The 24,847-nt window shown below is 36.8% G+C and overlaps 1 protein-coding gene across 4 annotated transcripts in view; it reads left to right on the forward strand.

Annotated features, from left to right (window-relative positions):
• glrba (glycine receptor, beta a) overlaps nucleotides 1-24,847 on the forward strand; it is a 69,912-nt gene that overhangs the window by 15,805 nt on the left and 29,260 nt on the right. Inside the window, exons 1-8 of one of the 4 annotated variants that reach the window (XM_052127228.1) lie at nucleotides 5,654-6,002; nucleotides 6,561-6,608; nucleotides 8,317-8,433; nucleotides 11,599-11,705; nucleotides 14,063-14,130; nucleotides 14,613-14,839; nucleotides 17,941-18,023; nucleotides 18,166-18,306. In XM_052127228.1, the coding sequence (XP_051983188.1) occupies nucleotides 6,607-6,608; nucleotides 8,317-8,433; nucleotides 11,599-11,705; nucleotides 14,063-14,130; nucleotides 14,613-14,839; nucleotides 17,941-18,023; nucleotides 18,166-18,306 (745 nt within the window). In that variant the 5' untranslated portion in view covers nucleotides 5,654-6,002; nucleotides 6,561-6,606. Of the gene's footprint in view, nucleotides 1-5,653; nucleotides 6,003-6,051; nucleotides 6,609-8,316; nucleotides 8,434-11,598; nucleotides 11,706-14,062; nucleotides 14,131-14,612; nucleotides 14,840-17,940; nucleotides 18,024-18,165; nucleotides 18,307-24,847 lie in introns of those variants that run through there. The other 3 variants (XM_052127226.1, XM_052127227.1, XM_052127225.1) reach the window with 3 other exon arrangements.

Genomic DNA, 24,847 nt, shown 5'->3' on the forward strand with positions numbered 1-24,847 from the left:
TTCCCTTTTTAGCTTCTCTTTTAAAATGGGCATTTTCAGCTGGGTGATGGTGTTTTAAATGTCTAATTAGTGTTGTTGTTCCGAAAGTTATCGTGGTGGTTCCCCCCACGGTTTACTTTGGCCTTACAATTATTACACATTTCGAACTTTATGTATTCTTCACTCACAGTGAAGATCTTCCACGCCAATGACATGTTTACGTGCGGCTGTGACGTTATTGCCTGCGCCGCTGGCAACAAAACGGACCGGTTTGGAATCGGAAAGACGTGAGGCCGAGCATGCGGAAAATCGGCTAATTCCGGTCCCTGGCTGGTCAATCGGTGCATCTCTAGTTGGTTTGATTATGTAATTGAATAAATAAGCATAATTGTTCAAATTGAAAATATCTCAATAAATTGATTCTATTCTGTAGTCTAAATGGACACACGCTGTTATATGGCAAAAGTAAATGCCCTTATAGTGGTAAAAATGCCCCTTCCAAGGGGCAAATATTGCCTCTTATAAAAAAAAAACATTATTCTGAGTTTAAATGTCAGTGAGGTAAAGAAGGTGTCAGACTGTTCCAGATATCTTTAACAGGACCAACTGGAGTGCTGAGACAGTGAGAGCAAGAATGGAATCTCTGCCTCTTTCACTTATACCTACACATATACCTACACTATAATAGCCATATGTACTATTATATGTATTATTACACAATAATAACAATAATAAAACTGATAGTTCTGATCCTGAATGCTGGTTGGTAAATACAGCTTTGCAGCCATGCTAAAATACATGATGTACAGTAATAACAACTATGACGCAAAACACCTGTTCACCTAGCTACTGTGTTACTCAATGTGCAGCACACATAGAGAAAGAAAATGTTCTGTTATTGTTTACATGCCAGGGGGAATGCAAATGCATGTAAGTACCATAATTTACAGCGGCGAGAAAAAGTATGTGAACCCTTTGAAATTACTTGCCTTTATGTGTAAAGTTTAAGTCAGAAGTTTACATACACTTAGGTTGAAGTCATTAATACACATTTTTTAACCACTCCATAGATTTCATATTAGCAAACTATAGTTTTGGCAAGTAGTGCAAAAGATTTAAGATTGACTTTGTGCATGACAAGAGTCATTTTTCCAACAATTGTTTACAGACAGATTGTTTCACTTTTAATTGACTATATCACAATTCCAGTGGGTCAGATGTTTACATTCACCTAGTTAACTGTGTCTTTAAGCAGCTTGGAAGATTCCAGAATATGATGTCAAGCATTTAGACAATTAGCCAATTAGCTTCTGATAGGAGGTGTACTAAATTGGAGGTGTACCTGTGGATGTATTTTAAGGCCTACCTTCAAACTCAGTGCCTCTTTGCTTGACATCATGGGAAAATCAAAAGAAATTAGTCAAGAAATTGTGGACCTCAACAAGTCTGGTTCATCCTAGGGAGCAATTTCCAAACGGCTGAAGGTACCACATTCATCTGTACAAATAATAGTATGCATGTATAAACACCATGGGACCATGCATCCATCAAACCACTCAGGAAGGAGACACATTCTGTCTCCTATAGATGAACGTAGCTTGGTGCGAAAAGTGTAAATCAATCCCAGAACAACAGTAAAGGACCTTGTGAAGATGCTGGAGGAAATAGGTAGACAAGTATCTATATCCACAGTAAAACGAGTCCAATATCGATTTAACCTGAAAGGCTGCTCAGCAAGGAAGAAGCCACTGCTCCAAAACCACCATAAAAAAGCCATACTACAGTCTACAAGTGCACATGGTGACAAATATCTCCTCTGCTCTGATGAAACAATAATTTAACAAAAAAGAATTGTGGGCAGAACTGAAAAAGCAAGGAGGCCTACAAACCTGACTCAGTTACACCAGTTATGTCTGGAGGAATGGGCCAAAATTCCAGTAACTTATTGTGAGAAACTTGTGGAAGGCTTCCCAGAATTATTGACCCAAGTTAAACAATTTAAAGGCAATGCTATACCTAACAAAGTGTATGTAAACTTCTGACCCACTGGGAATGTGATGAAAGGAATAAAATCTGTTATAAATCATTCTCTCTACTATTATTCTGACATTTCACATTCTTAAAATAAACTAGTGATCCTAACTGACCTAAGACAGGGAATGTTTTCTATGATTAAATGTCAGGAATTGCGAAATACTGAGTTTAAATGTATTTGGATAAGGTGCATTTGTCTTAAAATCTGGTTTGATCATTATCTAAGTTACAATTATGAACAAACATGGTGTGTTTTAACTAATAACACAAATTATTGTATGGAAAAGTATGTGAACCCCTAGGCTAATGATTTAATCACAAGTTAATTAGAGTAAGGAATTTGCAATCCTGACATCCAATAAATTGAGACGATTTATAAATGTAGACAATTTAGTACTGTGGCTACTCACTAGATGTTGCCGTCAAGCCAAGATGACTCAAAGGGAACACCGCAGAATGCTCAGGTGAGGTTAAAAAAAGAACCCTAGGGTGACAGCTAAACACTTAAAGGAATCATTGGAACTAGTTAACATCTTTTGTTCATGAGTCTACAATACGGAAAATATCAAACAAGAAAGAATCTGCTGCTTTCCAACAAAAACATTGCTGCGTGCCTGACATTTGCCAAAGACAAAGACATCGTGACACTCCACAGTGCTACTGGGAAAATGTTTTGTGGACTGATGAAACAAAGGTTGAATTGTTTTGGAAGAACATGCAGCACTACGTATGGCATAAAAAGGGCATTGCATACATACATCACCCCAACGGTGAAGTGCGGTTTAGGGAGCATCATGATTTGGGGCTGCTTTGTTGCATGGGCCCTGGACCACTTACCATCAATGAGGGACAAATTCATTAATACGTTTATCAAAATATAATGTCAGGGTGGCTGTGCATTAGCTGAAGCTCAGTAGAAGATTTGGGTGACATCAATGGCTCAAAATGTAAGTGTTGCCACCTTGTGGACCCACTAATTGTCAAAGTTGCGTGGTTAGAAATATCATGCTATGTATGGTCAATGCTCGTGCACTCTGCTGATGACGAGATTTACGTCACGCATCCTGTACACTGACCCTCAGCATTTACGTCTGACAGAAGCATACTTTGGGCTTTAACCCAATAGAGATGCTGTGGAATGACCTTCAAGAGCCGTTCACACCAAACACACCAGTTCTGTATGGAAGAATGGTCCAAAATTCCATCTGAACATTGTACAGGTCTAATCCGCAGCTACCAGAAATGCTTTGTTGAGGTTATTGCTGTCAAAGTAGGATCAACCAGTTATTAAATCCAAGGATTCACTTACTTTTTCCACAGCACTCTGAATGTTTAATGGGATGTTTTCAATAAACATGAAATATTATAATTGTTTGTCTATACTTGTGATTTTTGATGAAGATGAGATCACACTTTATGACTAATTAATGCAGAAAACCAGCTAATTGAGTTCACATATATTTTCTTGTCACTGTATATTCAGTACATCATATAAAATTGCCTCTCATACCTTATCGTTTCGATATAGAATGTTCCAAAATGGATGTCTTCATATATCATCTCAAATGTCATTTATATCATTTGTTTTCAGATGAAGAGATTTGATGCTCTCAGATTTGATGAAATCTGTTTGATGATTAGTGATGGCGATTCATTGCAGAAGTTTCAGTGGGATCAATATTGTATCATTTCAAGTTATGCCTGATATTCTTTTAATAAAAATATAAATCTATTATATGCATCAATCTTGCAGCAATTTACCATTCCCTTATATGCATTGTTTGATCATAAAGTATATTATTTTACATAGTAAATATATCCTGTAAATGTATACCTGCAGTTGCTCTAAACTAAAATTATAAAGAGTTGTCTTGAAAGTGAAGTGTGGCATTATTTTCTTTTGTGTGTGTGTGTGACAAAACAAACATTGTCGCAAACCAATGGTGTGAGTTTGGGGTGGGACTACCTGTTTGATTGAACAATGGAAATTGTTTAAAAACATTATTTTATATATCTTTATTTTTGCAATTATGTTTTAAGAAATGGCACACTGCACCATTAATGTAATTATTTGAATGGTGTTCTTCTGTTTTGTAGCCTGGTCACAAGAGTTCAGTACTGCAGTGTAAGCTAATGAAAGGAGGAAGACAGTTACTGTAATCTAACCACCCAAGTGCTGACATTAATTCTAAGCTGGGCTCTCTGTTCCAGTTGCATATCGGCCTTAAATTTTATTACAAGCAGAACTAAAATTAAATCTTTTAAAGTGTAACTTCACTGCTTTTGACATTTAGAGCAAACATTCTGCATTTGTTTAACAAGTTTTAGTGTATTTATTTGGAATTGTTATTATTGAGTCATATGTGGTCTGATTTATTAGCATTATTGTAATGTGTGCCCAAACCAAGGAACATATCAGAAACTGGTAGAACTGTACTTTGTGTTCAGAGTGAAATATATGAGTTAACATGCGTTATGAATTCATTGGTCAATACTTGTGTAGCTGAGGTGTCCTTATGTCCTTGGGGTGGCAGGCATATCTATGTTTTTAAAAAGCTTTTTTTTTTTTTTAGAAATGGTAGAAATTCCTGAGTTAACAATAAGTTCAAATCAGGTCAAGCCTCTCAGGATACTATTTTATCATATTAAATATTACAGTGTGAATTTAAAATATGTGCCCTTGCTTTGTCTTTGGGCATGGCGTCCAATCAGTTAGCTGCATTCTTCATTTATAGTGGTCAAATATGACCGAGCATTAGATAAATTGTTACTTTTAGCTCTGGACATATGGTGTGTGTGTGTATGCGCGCGTTTGTTTGTGCGTGCGTGCGTGTGTGTGGCGTTGCGTTGCCCTGTTGTAAGCATGAATGCTTGTCCCATATATGGCAGAGCATCTGCCTTGTTTTGTAGTAGAGCAGACAGCATGTTGTATAATGATCTTTTTTATAAGAATGATAGTCATTTACTGCTATTTGTATTCTTTAAAGCCTCATACACTTGTAAAACTACCAGATCTGACACAAGTTTGTGTGTGTTTGATAGAGGCCTGAGTCCTGTCTATGTGTGACTAAATGTGCATGACGTGTTGCAGCAGTTGTATCTGAAATGCTGAGGTAAGTTTGTGTGTGTGTATATAGGAGAGAGAGTTTGTGTGGGTATTCTCTGCAGCGTGCTGGCGTCATGCCACACTGTGAGCTGAATGGCTTCACAAATTCTAAATCACGCTTTTGTTTTATTTCCCAGTGGCCCTGGATGTCTTTTTACCTATGTCTTTCTTCTTGACTCTTGCATCACAAGTTTCACATGCAATGACTGCTTCATGTATAAAATGACATCTTGAGTGGATATGATTCATACTATTCCCTGGACCCTTTTCATTTGCTGCATGTGAATCTTTCTTATTCTCTCCCTCGCTCCCATTCTCACATAGGATAATTTATCTTTTCTGCCACCCCCTCTCTCTCACACACACACACATACAGCCCATCCCATGCCCTCATTTAGTTCTGTGGGCTCAGTGTAAATCTGTTAAGAGAGAGAAGCTGTAACTTAGTGTGACACAATAGGACAAATCGAGGTGAGGCGGAGCTGTTCACAGAAACCACCAAAACATCTCTTGAATTCTTCAGTCTTTCTTTGCTCTTCTCACTTCATACACTGATGTTTACACCATCATTCCAGTGTATATTAACCAGTTAAATTTGTACCACTCTTCCTTTCACAAGACATGCGCCACTTACGTATTCAGATCCATTCGTATTATACCTCAGTATATGAAATGCTTTCGTAACTTAAATCCAGTCAGATAAAGTGACGCCGGTGCGGGACAGGCTTCATCACGCGAGAGCACAGCAGCCTCACTGCAGCGGGACAGGTGCATCCACGCAGAATCAATCACACAGACTGAAGCTGAACCTGGAGTGGGTATGCATACAATATTGTCATGTGTATAAGCGGAGAACACTGAAATCATCGGTCTTCTTCATGAGGTAAGGCTGCGTATCTAATGTCATAATATTCCAATTATCTCATTCGCAAGCGTTTTTTCCTGTCTAACATGATACTGCAAGTTCTCAAAGTGACTTATTGGTGGCTTTATCTACCTTGTTTTATAAGTGTGCGTTGGGAAGTCTGTCACCGTGTTTAACGGTGTGAAGAGTGTTTTCTGGTGCTCCCACTGCGGATACCGAGTGCTGGATTTAGTACCGGGTGTTTTTGCACACTGTGTCGCTGGAGCGAGAGCTGATTATTGCCGAAAATGAACCAGCATATTATTCCCAAGGACTGATCAAGGCGAGATGATCAGTCGTGCTCCAGGGATTTTGTTTAACACTGGGGTATTTTTACAGCAGTTTAAGCAATGGCTCCCAAATAGATACTGCTTACTAAAGATACTCATCTGAGACTGTTGTATTTTGTAGCTAATATGTTAATATATAGCCTCAGCGTGTTAATATAATTGTTTTAATTTTTGTTTTCTTAAAGGTGTACTTTGTGTATTTTCTGTTCAAATGATGAATTTGTCTTGTTCCTCACTTTCTGTTCAGCCCCGTTGTTGTGACACTTCCACCTTAAAAACACTGCTAAGATCAAATGTGAGTGATATCATAAACATCTGTTTGAATTATGGTTGAAACAGAAGTTTATTATACAGCCTTTGTCAGTATGTCATTGTGTTTACACGTATTGTTTTGAAAGGGGGAAAACATCAGTTATTCACCTCTTATAGATAGCATGTTGTTCCTAGAGCTATACTGTGAAATTCTTGGGTTTTGTGCCTATGTATTTTTAACCTCCTGATACCCGAGCACGACTGCTGTGTACATTTTCCATTCCTTTTTTGATTTGTAACTAGTAGCCCCTAAGAACATAACAGTAATAATAATAATAATTTTTTGAGATCAGATAGTTTTCCTAAAAGGATTATAGTGGTACTAAGTTGTGAAAATGTAATAATACCAAACTATATAAAGACAGTTTTTCTTTATCAAATTGTTTATGTTTCCAGTAGTGTTGGTTATACATTTTTTTGAGACATTACAAACTTTACATCAGAAATTAGCATAAATCCTTCTGATTCAAAGTAATGGCCAGCATCATCCAATTTTCCAACAAATTCAAAATCTATGTACAGATTACAATTGTCCCATATCTGCCAAACATGTTGAGTGGTCCAAACATCATCTGCAGCCTGAAACTGAACTTTTGACCAGATGTTAGGAGCTATAGGATGCTCCTTTGCTCCCTAATTAGGGAATTAATTAACCTCCAGTGTGCTGTCTGTCTGCACTGGCCTCAGAACAGTTTGACATGCACCTTATTTTCATGCTAACACTGTATACAGCCTCTGAAAGAAGCATTTTCTAGTTTTTGGATGAATCCATTGATTCTCAATGTGATAATATTTTAATGAGTCCACGTATGTGGTCATTGTGTTTAACAGTGTGCTGTTTTGTGATAAAACTATAAAATAAAACCAAAAATGACATCGGATTAAACTAAAGACTCTGTTCTTTTTACTCAAACATGTTTTAATGTAAAAACACAAGGTTTCTTACCAGATGTAGTTTTGTTGCCATTTTTCCCAAAGACAAACACAGCTGAGATTGGCGCCATGTGATTTTGTCACATGACATGAAAGTTTAGCCCTTTAATGACAGCCTGTCTCCTAAACTGAGATCAGTTGGTTTAAATGAAATTGAATTATGCATAGTCTACAGCAAAGCTAAAATGTAATGTCCACGCATGTGGATGTGGGGTCTCAGGAGTTTAAATGTAACAGGGTTGACACGCAACATGTTTTAAAATCTAAATTGAATTGGTTATTTTTTCAGTTATGGCCTATATTGTGTGACTTATTACAAGGTACTCGGAGTGATAATGAGAATTTACTTTGTTATATATTCAAACTACTGTATACAGTTATTAAATTACACATTTTAATATGGGTGTAATATGATTATAAAGTTATTAGTTACTGTTATCAATTTGCCCCAAAAAAGGGCACAAAGTCAAAAAGTAGTGTAACACACAAAAAGTAATTATAAGTAATTAGTAATGTGATTACTTTTCCCTTTGAAGTTTTTTAGATGAATTCATAATTTGGATTACCTTTTAAGAGTAATTTAACCAACACTGGTAACGATAAATCACTTGTAACGTATCAAGGTAGAGACCACATATTTAGAATTGACTGTAATAATTTTAGAAAAAGCGATTGCAGAAACCATGTATTTGTTGAACAGTAATCTAAATATTACCATAGTATTTTTGCTGACTACTGTTTATATGTGTGTATTGCAGGTGTGCCGTCATGTTTTTGAAGGGGCTGATCTTGTTTATGCTGTTAGTACAGTTCTCTGCAGAAGAAGGAGGCAAACCTAAGAAAGCGAAAAAGGGCAAACAAGTCATCTGTCCCTCGTAAGTCTCCCATGCAGTAATACGTACTCGCATCCACACATACTGATCCCATAATCTTTTAAGGTTGCCAAGGTTGCAAGAATGTCAATCGCTGAGAATTGCTGTGCTGTTAAGCAGAGTGAAAGTGTGCTAATAAATTCAGGAGTCATTGCATGTTTCTGTGAGCACTGGTCCTGGACCAGCTGTTTCCATTTCTTACACTCTATTGCATGCTAACAGAGCTAGCTAAACTGGCCTCGGGCCAGTAGACAAGGGCAATGGTCATTAATAACAGCTCATGGCATATTGCTGTATGACTAAGCATGAGTAAGTGTCTCTGCTTTTGGTCTTTTGCTTTGTAGTTCCTTTCTTCCGCTGAACTGAAGATGAACATTTGAAATTCCTTAGTGAAGGATTTCCCAATCAGGCATTTGTGAACCACTAGGGGTCCATGAAGGAACTGCAGGGGTTCATGGGATGGTCATAGAAATCACAATGCTGAAATGTGAATGTATTTTATACGGAAGCCCTGGACTGCAAGATGAGAAAAAATATTCACATGGTTACATTTTTTTTAGATGTTTTACATGTTCTAAATTTCGAAACAATTGTTTTATATAAATTTATGCACACCGCTGCCACTGCTCGCCATCTGTCGGCAGCACCCAGCTACGACTCCAGAGGCTGCTCAAATTTCTGCCGCACCACAGAGTGCAACTCGCATAGTTTTCCATTAAACTGGACAAAAATCATAATCAAAGGACATAGATTATTTACTCTAGCCATCATTAGATGATATATTGTGTATATGTATCTTTCATATTACTTACACTATGTGTTTTCAGTTACAAGTATGTCTTTTGTGGTTTGACATCTTGAATGAAGCCCATTCAATGCTACAGATAGATAAATTGCATTATTAACATTGCCATATCTAATCGTTCAGTTTGCGCAGTTACACCAGTTTCATACACTAACCTGCAAACTTATCAATGTCACTTTGTTCATTCTTGAAGAAGGGAAAAACATTGGTTACTTTTGTGTATACTCTCTTTCACCTGAACCACATTGACGTGCCCTGTGTTTGATAAATGTGCCGTGTCCTACCCACAATGCGACGTGGCTTGGTGCTTTCATCCGGTGTGTGACCGCCATTAGTTTACAGAGCCTTATTCCTACAAAAAAAATAAAATAATTCTCCACACATTTTTTCCCCCCTCTGGCAAATAATTATTTTATTTTTTTCTGGGAAAAAAACTAAACAAAAACATTGTAGAAAAAAAATTCACCTAGTGATTTTTTTTCATCTTGTGGTTCAGGGCTTCCATAATTTCATGTATTTCAAATTAGAACACAATAAAAATTATTTAATGAGTTACTTGATAAATAAAATAATTGTTCATTTACAAATAACAATGTGAAGATGTGAAATAAAGCAGTAAGTAACGAGAGGTTATGCATTATAATATAACACACCAATGTCTAATAACACCAATGTTTAGTTTAATATTAATAGCCAGCAGAATAAACTATTCTTCTGCTGAGTAATATGATTCATTATCCTAACTGTAAATTGTTTGCATTTGCCAGGCAATGTTGTAACATAATGCATTTGGAGTAATTTTACAAAGGCTTTGAATATGGCTCATTCAATCAGAGTGTAGAATAGAACGATCCGTTTTATAATTCATATTTATTGATAGGTTGGCATTACTTGAAATCTCAGGGGATACTTTATGTACAGTAAATATTGTAGGTTTATGGGGTTCGGTTGACATAAAAGGTTGGGAACCACTCTCTTGGTGCATAAAAATGTACCTTAGTTGTCAACAAAGACAACAAGCTATATGTTCTGGTTGTAGCCATTATTTCCACAGAGGAATGATGTTTTGGTGAAAATTGTTTTTGAAAGTGGGTTACACATCATAATAATGGTCCATCATTAATAGGGAACTATGCAGGAATTAATGCTGGACAAATAACATCAATGCTTTAGTTACTTCTATTCACTAATATGGTAACACGATTAACTAATCAGTAATATTGAACTGACGACTGAGGTAGTTCACTCTTAGGTAATCAATACATTTCTAAATTAGATTTGTCTCATTGATAACTATTGACTTACTATGACACATTTAAAATAACTACTAATTAATTACTAATCACAACATTAACATGTTTAAAATATGAGTTATTATGTCTTTATTGTCAACATGATTGTGAAATTTATCTTTAGAGAAGGGTGCACCTCACAGGCGTTTTTTGCAGAGATTAATTTATTAACACAACAGCCCTCTAAATCACTAGGCTGCAGTGTCAGGTAGTGTATCGTGACTAGCCTACCTTACAGAAATACAGGGGTGTATGTGCCCAACCTATGTGCTCTTTGGAGTATTTCTTCTATTAGTTTTAAATTATTAACATCGGAATGTTAGATATTGCTGGAGGTCTTTCTCAATAATAACTTGAAATATTAAAGTGAAAATGTTGGTAACCCATAGGTAATGAGTCAAGTGTTACCACATCTAAATGAAGGGATTAATGATCTGGACCATTATTCTAAAGTTAGGGTCATGGAAATGCATTATTAATGAATGAGATCTTATTGAATCCTTCTACAATACTCTACCAGACACTGCAGCCTAGTGATTTAGAGGGCTGTTGCATTCATTAATTAATCTCAGCAAAGAACGCATTTGAGGTGCATTCTTCACTGAAGATATATTTCATGATCATGTTCACAATAAAAACATATTCAATCATGTTTTAAACACATGTTAATTTCTTGAATAATAATTAATATTATTATTCTATTATTATTAAAAATAAAGTTATTTTAAAATGGCCATATTTAGTTAATAGTTCTCAATAAGGCTAATCAAATTCTGTAAATATTGATTAGCTAATAGTATACTACCTCAGCCATACGTTTGCTATTACATACTGATTAGTTAATCATGTTTCCATATTAGTTAACAGAAGTGACCAAAGTGTTAATGTAGTACTACTCATTTGTCCGGCATTATTTCCTGCATAGTAACCTATTAATGTTAAACCATTATTATAAAATGTTACCTGAAAGTGAAATAGGTCTGATTCGGTGCCAGGTCATGTTATATTCTAGCATGAATTTGCTAAGTGCTGCACTGCCATTAAAGTGTGTGTCTGTTTTGACATTGCCAGTCAGTTATCAGCAGAAGATCTGGACAGAGTCCCAGCCAACTCAACCAGTAACATACTGAACCGCCTGCTGATGACTTATGACTCACGAATACGACCAAATTTCAAAGGTACTGAGACTTCTTTACCCTGCTACTTTCTTTCTTTTTAAATTTTTGTTTTTGTTTTGTATTTTCTTTGCTAAATACTGAATGTATACAACCTCCTACCTCTTCCATTGTCTCATAAAATGTGTGAATTGAGATTACAGGATGATTTCAAATTGATTTTCAGCCCCATCTATTGATTGAAGCACAATCAGACAGAAAATCGAATGTTGTTGATAGATTACGGTGTTGACATAGCATAACCATATTTTTTACATCACACATACTGTATATTACATTAAGTCACAAATGTATTAACTTTCGTTTTTAAGACATGTGTGGTGTTGCTAGCTACTAATAGGATCTACTTTTTTATTTAGAAAACCCAAACCATTTTTTATTTTATTCTTTTTTGTGACATCATAGTTGTGACGGAAGCACAGTTACTTAAAATAATAATAATAAAAAATAAATAAAACAAAATTCATCACAGCATGTGTTACATTTTTAACTCAAACAAGGGGCAATATGGATAGAGGACATTCAAATGAAGGTTAAACTTGGATTTTGCCTGATTGTTTAAATGTTTTCATAAATATTTGACTTTTCTTAAGTTTACATTATAATACTCAATATGCTACAAATACACATTGAGTGTATCCTTCTGAGACTCTGTGTCCACATCCGTGGACATTACGCTTTGGCTTCGCTATAAGCTATGCATAAATTAATTTAAACTGACTGATCTCAGTTCAGGAGAATCTAGGCTGTCGTTAAAGGGTTAAACTTTCTTGACAAATTCATGTGACGAACAACATGGCACCTATCTCAGCTGATTTTGTCTTTAGGAGAAATGATAACAAAGCTACATCTGGTAAGAAACCTCATTAAGTTTCCTACATTAAAACCTGTTTGAGTCAAAAGAGTACAGTCTCTAGTTTAATAATTTATTTCGAAACTGCACGCTGTTAAACACAATGACCACGTACATGGACAATAGGTTAATTTTCTTTAAAATATCCTATTTTCACTGTGCATTATCATATTTAAAATCAATGGATGCATCCAAAAGCTGGAAAATGGTGCTTTCAGAGGCTGTATGTGAAGTTATGATGTATGTGATTAGGAAAATAAAGTGCATTTCAAACTGTTCTGAGACCAGTGCAGACAGACAGCACACTGGAGGTTAAGTAATTTCCTTATTAGGGATCAAGGGACCATCCAATAGCATTCACTCGTAACATCTGGTCAAAAGTTCAGTTGGACCTCTCAACATGTTTAGCAGACATGGGATGATATTGTTGATTCAGCAAAATTTATTTTAAAATGGTTTGCAGTGATTGGATGATGCTGGCCATTTCTTTGAATCAGAATTATTCTTGCACATGTCTGATGTAATGTCTGTAACATCTCAAAAACATGAATAACTAACACTCCTGGAAACATAATAAACAATTTGATAAAAAAAAAAAAAAAAAACTGACATTCTATAGCTTGATATAACTTAACATTTCACAACTTAGTACTGTCTACATATATGGACATACATTTTTAGGTAAACTATTTGGTGTTGAAAAAAATGTCCTTGGGTCTCAGGAGGGTAAATAAAGTATTGCGCTATTGTTAGAGGACAGGTGGTTCAGGGGTAGTGAGTGATGATGTTATGTCATAATTTTGAAAAAAGAGAAAATCAAGCGATATGATGTGTTTGTGTATCAATAATTTTGTTGAACATTTTGGAAATGTTGCCTTAGTAACATAAAACTAATGTCAGCTAAAGTTGTGGGACATGTGATTATGTCTCAAGAATCAGCGAAAGGCCAGATGCTAGATGTCTTTAATTATTATATTAGATAGTCTATAGTAAGTGAAGCATTTTAGTGCTACAGTCTGATTACATAACCTTTCAGACTTCTAGCAAATGAATAAAGTAACTATAAATTCAACCCTTGCACTTAAAAAAAGTTCACAAGTAACATAATGGATTACCTCATTAGAAATGCTAATTTAATAATGATGTCAGAGTATGGCAGTGCGTGTATTGTATAGAGTAATTGGAAATTCTGCTCCACTGTGCTGCACAGGATCACATGACACTGTGGAATTAGAATGTGTCATTCTGAACTCAGTGGGATAAGAATATGTCAAAATGGAACTCTGTTGAATCAATGGGCTTCTGCTTCAAGCCCAGGTTCTTACTTCCAACAGAGCACAAAATATTCACACATTTAAGAGATCGACTGAGTATCTCATTAACATATGGAATTTGTTTTGCACTGTGGGGAATCTGAGAATATCACACAAACTTTATCATATGTATATGGTTGAAGTCTCTGATTATATTCCTCTGAAAGTGGTGCTTTCATGTGTTTGTACCTTAGGTATTCCAGTGGAGGATAAGGTGAACATCTTCATCAACAGCTTTGGCTCAATCCAGGAGACCACAATGGTTAGAACAAAACTCCCTATGTGTTTTTGTGTGCTCTTAGCTATTGTTTGGGGACAAAATTTCCCCTGAAATTGAACTAAATCTCACAAAGCCTCCTTTTGGGGACATTCAGCAACATCTTCAATGAAATTATAAAATATAAAAAATATATATAAAAAAAGATTGAATAATGTTTTTTTTTGTTTTGTTCGGATAAAAAAAAAAAAAAAAAAAAGCAAGACATTTTATTTTATAGGTAGGGGTAGCTTTAGGGTTTGTCTATAGTAATTATAATGAGCTGTATTTAAAAACAATAGAAGGCAGTAGTATGTTCCTATTTAAGATATCCTAATAAATGTGTGTATTTTATATTCTATCATATGTATGTATTTTGTACATATATGTTTTTGAAACTGTATGCCACCAGACATGCATTGTGTGCATTCAGACTCATTTTAGATTACATTTGTACCAATACTCAGATGTGTGTGTTCCATCTCCAGGATTACCGTGTAAATATTTTCCTGCGTCAGCGCTGGAATGATCCACGGCTGCGATTACCTGCTGATTTTAAGTCGGATGCATTGACTGTCGATCCAAAAATGTTCCAGTGCCTGTGGAAGCCAGATCTGTTTTTCGCCAATGAAAAAAATGCTAATTTTCATGATGTTACCCAGGAAAACATACTCCTTTTCATCTTCCGCAATGGAGATGTCCTTATCAGCATGAGGTAGGCCACAGTCAAAAAGCTGTCTCCCAAACGACACATGATACACTATGCACTTACAAAATATACTATGCACACAGCCATGTAGTGTATGCATTTTCAAAGTGTAGTATCTTCCCAAATGGAGTACTTAATGGTTTTTACTACATGGAAGCATTCACCGTTTAACAGCTGATGGAAGTGACGTCTCAAGTGTATGTGATATGTTGCCGCTAGCTTTAGCACGTTAGGCAACCTCAGTTCAAAACTTGTATCTTAAACAACATACATATTCACACAGCTTGGGGTTATGGTGAAGCATTCAACTCACATTTGTAAGGTGTTGTATCCACTGATGTTTAGCTAGCTGCTACATTCTTCATTATTTACAACTGTTTTGTCAGACCAGCAGTGTAGCCAGGTAACTCCGTTTTGATGGTTGAAAAAGTACATCATTCGGGTACTCGTAATACTTTTTGCTGCATTTTCAATGTTAGCATACTACTCGCACTACTTACACTACAAAATTATGTAGAATAGTGCAGAAGTGTGCGGTTTGGGACGCACCTAAATAGCTCACAGGTCAGGATTTGTGAAAAGGTCAACAGTGTAATGAAAACTTTTAAAATAGTTATAGGATAAACTGTATTGCTACCACCCCTGGAGTTCACTAGTTTGAATCTCAGGGCATGCTGAGTGACTCAAGCCGTGTCTCCTAAGCAACCAAATTGGCCCTATTGCTAGGGAGGTTAGAGTCACACGGGGTAACCTCCTTATGATCGCTATTGTTCTGATTGTGTGGGAAGCAGGAGAAGGCAGACGGGAGGTTTGGATCCAAACGCGGGTTTTATTAACAAGCTTAAACAAACGAAATAAACAAACACAGGAACAAATGAAAAGTGCATGATGGGAAAAAAATCAAACTCAAACACAAAATAACATCCGAAGAACTCAGGTTGAAAAACATCCACAAAGGGCACGAATGAACATCAGGGTGAACATTAACAGCGAACATGAAAACGGTAACGATTGACAAAGGAAAGGGAAAACAACAGGGTTTAAATAGACAGACACAATGAAGACTAAACGAGACACAGGTGAGAACAATGATGAGTGCAGGCAGTGAGGGAGGCCGGGAATTGTGGGAATTGTAGTTTTTAGACAAAGACAAGTGAAACACGGAGCGGACAACAAGGAAAACGTGACATGTGAAACAGAAAACACGGGGCAGACAACAAGGGATCATAACAGCTATAATGTGGTCTGCTCTCGGTGGGGCAAGTGGTGAGTTGTGAGTGGATGCCAATACATGCCACTGTAAATCACTGTAATCCTCAAATGGCTTATTCTTTTTATAAAACAGTCACAACAATAATATTAAAAGACACCAATGTTGAATAAATTAACACATTTGTTAATAATGATAATCAGAATAAAAATTATTCTGCCAAATAATATAATCATAATTGTAGGCTGTTTGTAGTTGGCAAGCAACTTGGTATATTAATATACAGTAGAATGTGTGGAACAGGTGTGTGTTTATACAGTTTGCATTTTATAACAGCTTTGAATGCTGTTGGAACTAGCTGTTGGAACTTTGTTTTTTGTTTGTATCATGTAAAATGCAATTACTATAGTCTTAATAATTCTTGTAAATTTTATATCAAAGAACATCAGTGAACTAGTACTTAAAGTATTTTTCACCAAATGTTAGAAGCAGTTTGCCCAGATTAAAATAGGCCTGAACAGAATTTGTTGTCAGTTGTATTGAGTTAAATTGAAAGAAACAGTGTTTATACTGCTTTTATGATAACAGAAACATAAAAATGTGTCAAAAGTTTTATATTTGTTTATTATATTCATCACCGTCTTTTCAGTGTTACTATATTTCCCCGATGTCAAATCTGACTCTAGAATTTATTGATTTCACAGACGTGAAATTCATGTTGGACCTCTGAAAATGAGTTTTTGTTACCTTTGCTTGCTGAAAGATCTGTTTTTGCTTCTCAAATACACATTTTTCATTTCACACTTAAATTTTTTTTTTCTGTTGTTGTCTTTGTCACTGTATTTATTTAGCTCATGTCTTTTAACTACAGCATATTTATATAGCAAAACTGCATTAGAAGTGATGGGTATTTGCTCATGCTTAAAGGGTCTTCGTGGCAGATGATAGAATATTCTAGATCTTTGCTTTGCCATGTGTTTGTGAGCCTTAGGGTGAGAACCCCCCACCCCTTACTCTCTCTCTCTCTCTCTCTCTCTCTCATCTGCCACTGCTGCTCCACATGCAACCAGGACTAATGAACCTTGCAGTGTATGTGTGTGTGTGTGTCTATCCTCTGTTCACATACTCTCCATAACGTCTGTTCTAAAATCAAACTCGAAAACTGGATGAGGCACTTTCCACTATTAGGGTACAAAATAGGCCCTGAAACTCCTAAAAAAAAAAGTTTATACTGTGTGTGTATGTATGTATGTATTTATATATATATATATATATATATATATATATATAATTTATATTGCATATAAATGTAATTACATTTTCTAAATTTTTACAAATATTGTTGTGACTGCATTTGTCAGGCTCAACCATTTTACCCTGCTGCTAAGTATATATATATATGTACTGTCTATTTGTAAACTTAGCAGCAGTTTAAAATGGTTGAGCTTGACAAATGCAGTCACAACAATAGTTGTAAAAATTTAGAAAATGGAATGATATTTTTTATTTGTCTTTCAGCCATGCTGAAGAAAAGGTCCATATGTTGTTACTTTTTGGAAAGTTACAGAAGTACACAAACCAGCCCATCTGACACCAACAATCATGCCACTGTCTCTGAGATAATTTTTTTTCCCCCATTCTGATGTGAACATTAACTGAAGCTCCTGTCTATCTATCTATCTATCTATCTATCTATCTATCTATCTATCTATCTATCTATCTATCTATCTATCTATCTATCTATCTATCTATCTATCTATCTGTCTGTCTGTCTGTCTGTCTGTCTGTCTGTCTGTCTGTCTGTCTGTCTGTCTATAATATATACTTTATATGTATATGTATGTATATACAGTATAATTAACTGTCCTGTGTCCTCTATTCTCTGTTTTTTATTTAGGTTGTCTGTCACTCTGTCTTGCCCTCTGGATCTACAACTCTTTCCTATGGACACCCAACTCTGCAAGATGCAATTAGAGAGCTGTTCGTAAACATCAAAAACACACACACATTAACTGGTCCTCCTATAATGCAATTTAACATTCAAATTAATTTTAGAAGTTAGTAAAGATGGAAATGAGCTATAAAAAAAAGCTGTCTTCATGTTGTATGTTTTTGTATGTAGTTGGATACACCACAAAGGACCTGGTGTTTATGTGGCAGTCAGGGGACCCTGTTCAGATGGATGAAATTGCGTTGCCACAGTTCGATGTAAAGCAAGAGGATATCCAGTATGGAAACTGCACTAAGTTCTACCAGGGAACAGGTATGGATCTACATATATCTATAAATATACACTCATATTTCCCTATATTTTAAAGGAGAGGGAAATTGGGAACATGAAGGGGAACATAGTGTTCAGGACGGCAACAGCTCAAGATAAGCACACACGTGCAAGTAAGAAAATGCTGACCTCATACCTCTTTTGCACTCTTAATTCAAATTTGAATAAATCAATACTTCTAAGATGAGTAGTTTGGCAGAATGACCTCAGTTTTAGAGCCAGAGTCCGAGCATTGAACTCTTGGAACGGTCACTCTTTTTTGTTGTTGTTGTTTTTTTTTTTTTTAATGAATGTTGTTGTTATGAAGTGTCTTGTTAAATGTGGCATACCTGAGCACCTTTTACTCACTCATCAAGCTCTGAACACCTGATCCATTGCTCTGTTTATGTTCCCATACACTTGTTTAGGAATAGGATGCTACTAATTTTATTTCTGCAGTGTATATTCCACACACAGTAAGCACATTTTCTTCAAGTAACCTACTACATTTGCCAAAAGTTAGTGCCATACAATCACTGACTACAGTATCTCACAATGCAATTTTTATTTCAAATTTGACCAATGAACTGGAAGAAATATCAACCACGATTCTTATCTCTTTCTTGACACATTGTTTTAACAGACCATAATGTTTCCTTGTTAAGGGTTTATAAAGGGGTTCATTAATGACTAATAAGTAAATTACAGATGCATTATAAATCATTGATATGCAGTTATAACAACATGCATATAAAGGGTGACTTTCATGCAGAAGTTGCCAAAGAGTCATTTTACTGAACATTCAACATTAGTAACCTATGAAAATGTACCTTAATCTAATGTGGAGGAGTTAAGTAATTGACAACATTAACCTCTTCAACTTTGGGGGATTTTTAAGCTGATGCCTGCAATTTTTCACACTCAAATTTGAAAGCTCATTTACATATACTATGGACTAATTGTCAGAAATTGGTAAAATCTTTTCAGAAACACCCCTAAATAATAATAAAAAAATACTTCAGCTGTTCATAAATAATATTGTATATGTTTAAAATCTTATGAGAATTATGAAAAAGCTTTTTAAGAATGTAATTCTACGAGAGCCGTGTGGTTCCATGCGAGGGTCAGACTTGTGAATTGTGAGCTCTGCTCACTTTGCTAGTTTTTAATACTTTTTGTGTCATAACAGGTGAGATTCTATACGCCCTTTTCCATAACTGTTCTATGTAGACATTATGTCAAAGATTAAAAATCCTCGGGCCCTGGAGACACTTGTAAAAGACACTTATGTGCTCAAACTGATACCCCAGACAGGGCCGCAGACCAGGGAATCAATTTGGATGTTGCGGCGGGAGAGCATGTCAGCAATGCTGACGAAGGTCGTTGCTGACTTGGAGGATCTTGCTGTAATATGTCGATCGATCACGGCCATGGAGTCTAAATTGGTTACAAGAATGGATCTATTATCTGAAGTCATCAGAGGGGGAATTAGCTGCTAACATGCTAACGTCCAAGATAGACTTGGAGCGCTTTTGGGAAAAGTTGGAAGACTTAGAGAATCATAGCCGGTGAAACAGCATCCAAATTGGTGAAATTCCTTGACGAGCTCTTCCCGAGTTTGCTTAACATAAAAGGCCATACGCTGGAAATCGAGTGAGCTCACAGAGTTCTGGCTTGGAGATCTGCGGAGGGAGACAGGCTCCGATCAATTCTGGCCAAATTTCTGAAATCATCCAATAAAAATCTTGTGTTATGCAAGGCGAGGAGTAAAGGAAGGCTTTCTTGGAAGAACCAAAGCATTTTCTTGTTCTCAGACGTCATTCAAGAAGAGAGAAATGTGATCGATTCAAGGAATGCAAGAAGCACTTACATCAACGGAAGGTCACTTTTGCACTGATGTTCCTGGCCAAATTGAGAATAGAAATAGATACTAAGGATGGCCACAAAATAATTGCATGCCCACAACAAGCGATGTCCTTCATAAGGTCAATGGAATTGAGTAAGTTATTGTGTGATACTGTCTATACAGCTGAGTAGACCTGATTCACTGAACAGTCACTTGACCCTGCAAGGAACTGAGTGCCTTCTTTGTTATTTTTTTTGTGCTGGTTCCTCCTAGCGGCTGGAGTATGTTTTGTGGAGCAACACTCCGTTGGGACAGTTTGTGGTTGAATCTCTACGTTCTTTGTGCTTATGCCTCCAATTATTTGGAGTTTGTTCTGTGGAATATTTCTTGCAAAACACTGGAGTGATTAGGGCATTTTCTGCCCTCATCTGACAGCCGAGCGTGCCTGACTCACTGAACATTCACTTGACTGTCCAAGGAAACTGGGCACCTTTTTTTGTTTCTTTTTGTGCTGGTTCCATCTAGCGGCTGATGTTTGTTTTGTGGAGGAACACATTCGGAACAGTTATGTGGATGAATCTACACATTCTTTGTGTTTATCCTACCTATTGGCTGGAGTTTTTCTGTTGTGTAATTCTGTCTCAAACAATTTGTACATAAGCACCGGACCTGAGCAATCCGACGGCAGAGTTGTCATAGGGGCTCTCGTAGGTCTACATTGACTGTTTGAGTTTAGAGGGCTGGACACCGGTCGCACTGTCATGTGCGGGGTTAATTCATACGTTTTTCTTTTTTCTGTTTGTTTGATTCGGGGGAAGTTCAGGGTATGATTGTTGCACTTATGTTGGAAGGTGGTCTTTATAATTTTATTTTTGACACACAATCTTTTTCTTCTAATATGTCAAAATGTAAAATGTTAATATGAGCAGATTGTCTCTCTTCACGTGGAATGTGAATGGGTTGGGGCACCCCATAAAAAGAAGGAAGGTTATTTCTTTTCTTAAATGTAAGAAATATGATATTGTGTTTTTTCATCAAACGTGTGAAACCCATAGTGAGGACTATAAAGGTGTGGCTGGAAGGAGCAGACTCTTCACTACAGTATGAGTTCCAGACCACAGACTGGAATGTGTTTGCTTCTCAGGCCAACCTGGACTCACAAATGGCATTAATACCTACACAAATTCTGTTCTGCAACACATCAACAGGTGTCTCGACAAGATAACCACCCATAAAACAATTCAAACATACCCCAATCAGAAACCCTGGATGAACAAGGAATTCCGACTCCTGTTGAAGGCAGTTGATGCTGCTTTCAGATCTGGCGACCTGGAAGCATACAATTTATCCAGGGCCAATCTGAAGAGGGGAATTAAAGAATCCAAACACAATTACAAACAGCGGATTGAGGACAAATTTAGGAACAACAACCCCTGGCGTATGTGAACAGGCATCCATGCCCTCACAGACTACAAACTAGCAAACATCACCCCCCAACCAGTAATACCACCCTCCCAGATGAACTGAACACCTTTTATGCTCGCTTTGATCATGGAAACACAGAACCACCCATAAAAGCTGAGCTCCCACCTGATGTTCTGCCGCTCACATTTTCCACCATTGATGTGTGCTCCACCCATAAAGCTGCTTGCCCTGATGGCATCCCTGGCCGAGTGCTCAGGGCCTGCGCAAAACAGCTGGCTGACATCTTCACCAACATTTTCAACCTCTCCTTGGCCCAGGCCATAGTCCCCATCTGCTTCAAAACAGCCACCATTGTACCAGTACCAAAACATGCTGCTGCAGTGGCCCTCATCGACTTACGCCCCATTGCTCTAACTCCCATCATCGCTAAGTGTTTTGAGAGGCTGGTACTTTCCCACCTGAAAACATGCCTGCCCCCAACACTGGACCCATATCAGTTCGCCTACAAACCCAGCAGGTCAGTTGAGGATGCTATCGCCTCAGCACTTCACTCCGCATTATGCAATTAAAGATTTTATATATATTCTTTTGGACCCCCTCTAGATTGTATAGGCTTGGTCTTAAAGTCACACCCACCTGCTGGCAATACCAATCAGAAGATGGAGACTTAACCCATGTCTTTTTATTAAGATCCAGGAGTTTTAGTTGACGGTTCAGAGTTTTGTGTGTGATGTATTGGGCACTCGGGTTTCATTTTCATCTTGACTCTTTATTTTGGGCGATGGGGCGGTCATCGATGTTGAGAATAGACACATAAAGAGTTGGTGTCCTAACCAGTGTCATGATCGCCAGACAGATTCTTTTAAGGGGTTGGAGGTTGTCTGGAGCACCCTCATTTCAGTAGTAGTGCTCGGAGATGGGGAGGGTGGTGGCCTTTGAAGAAGGGTCATTTAGAAGACTAGGGAAATTGAAATTGTTTGTGCTCCCGGTCAGCAGTGGTGAGTACCTACCAACAGTGGTACATCCTAAACATTGTTGCAGATTGGCAGTGGCCTCTTTCAGCAGGATAATGTGCCCTGCCACACTGTACACATTGTTCGGGAATGGTTTGAGGAACATGATGAAGAATTCAAGGTGTTTCCCTGGCCTCCAAATTTCCCAGATCTCCATCTGATTGAGCATCTATGGGATGTGCTAGACCAACAAGTCCGATCCACGGTGGCTCCACCTCGCAACTTACAGGACTTGAAGGATCTACTGCTAATGTCTTGGTGCCAGATACCACAGGACACCTTCATGGGTCTTGTAGAGTCCATGTCTTAGTGGGTTGGTGCTGTTTTGGTGGCACATGGAGGATCAGCAGCATATTAGGCAGGTGGTCATAATGTTCTGTCTCAGTGTGTATTTCCAATGATTTGTTTAGCATGCTATTCCCTTTTTTTATTATACATTTTTAGATCCCAATTTGGAATGCCCAATTCCCACTATTTAGTAGGTCCTCGTGGTGGCGCTGTTACTCACTTCAATCCAGGTGCAGGAAGACAAGTCTCAGTTGCCTCTGTTTCTGAGATAGTCAATCCACGCATCTTATCACGTGGCTCGCTGTGCAAGACGCCAGGGAGACTCACAGCATGTGGAGGCTCATAGCATTCTTTTCCTTCTAGACTGCATATATTGTTCTGGAGGTCTAAGATATAACATTGCATTATTCACACAAGCAAGCTCACAGACAATTAAAATTTTAGTTTAGAAAACTGCCTATGGTCAAAGCAGATACTATAAAGTATTTTGGGGCTTACAGCAGCAGTGATTGGTGCATAAAAGTGACATTTGTATTTGATGTTTAACAGTTATTATATTTCACTTTGTGATTGTTTAGTAAATCTTTCAAACTGTGGCATTACAGTAACGAAATAATCTGTGCAGTCACATACCTGAGAATGAGAGCTTTCATTTGATAGATTACTTGTCTACTTAAGTGCTATTTTAAAGACTTTTATATATATTTCTACCACATGTCCTCTAGGTGTCACTGATTTGTGAAGCAAATGTTTTCAGGCCTTATTTTCTTATATTATGTAACATAAATGCAGACGCGATGATAATCTATGAAATTTTCAGATTCTAAGTAAATTTTTCCATGACATAGCACCACATTTTAGACTCACTGGCAGGTCTGCAGAGTTGAAGAGGATTTATTAACCTATCTACATAAAATTCAGTATGGTTTAATGGTCATCAGGCCTTATTATTTGTTATTTATTATTATACATATGCTGTGAATGAGCATGAAGGCCTGAAAAGTTGTTTTTACAGAGGGCTTTAGATAAGTTCTAAGTAAGTTAGTAGCACCATGACTTGGAGTAACAACATTCTTTTGACATCACCGTTCAAGGAAAGTGACAAGTCAATCAAGACATTACATTAATAAATATTAACACAAAGCTGACTGTAGAAGAATTACATAATCCCTCCTTTTAATGTCAGTATATGAGTCTATTTTTTGCTTCAGTGTGATATAAATCATGAATTAGGACATTTTATTTATTGTTTTTTTTATTAATACATTTATGAACAAGTGTATTTATTAAGCACATATAACATGTTGGTTTAAGTACTCACTATTTGGCAAATATTGTATGAAAGTTGCTCTTTTTATTTATATAACTGCATCTTAATGATTTTTAATGCATTTGTAATGCCTTTATAAACCCTTAACAAAGGGAACATTAATGTAGTGTCATTGACATTTAATTTTTTTTTTTTTTTATTGAATTGAACAACGCTTGCTGAAATAAACATGCAATGTGAAGAGATCATGTAACAACAAATGCAGCATACCATTCCTTGAAACATTTATTGTTGCATATTTCTAGGAATGGTAGCCAGTATATACTGTGCAGCATAAAGAAAGCAGTATATGCCAGTTTTCCATTTCAAACATTTTCTTAGTTTATGCACAAATATTGAATATAGATTCTACTGCACTCTCGGGCCCAAGGCAAGGTGGTAGAGATGTTAATGATAACATTAATGTTGCTATATATTGTGCACAGCATGTTTATATGTTGTGTGTGTGCGTGTGCGTGTGTGTGGTGTAATTTTAGGAGAGTCTGGTGTAAACAGTATGCTTGGTTTAGACTTGCATGTTGGTGAAGTGCTGATAAACACTACCATTAATCTTCCATGCATAAGGAAGTGTCAGCAGAATGCCTGTTGTGTCATTGTGTGTGTAATAAATGTGTAAGTCATGTCATGGAAGAGTAACCTGGT

The sequence above is a fragment of the Xyrauchen texanus genome, chromosome 5 (genome assembly GCF_025860055.1).
Source record: "Xyrauchen texanus isolate HMW12.3.18 chromosome 5, RBS_HiC_50CHRs, whole genome shotgun sequence".
NCBI classification, from domain to species: domain Eukaryota; kingdom Metazoa; phylum Chordata; class Actinopteri; order Cypriniformes; family Catostomidae; genus Xyrauchen; species Xyrauchen texanus.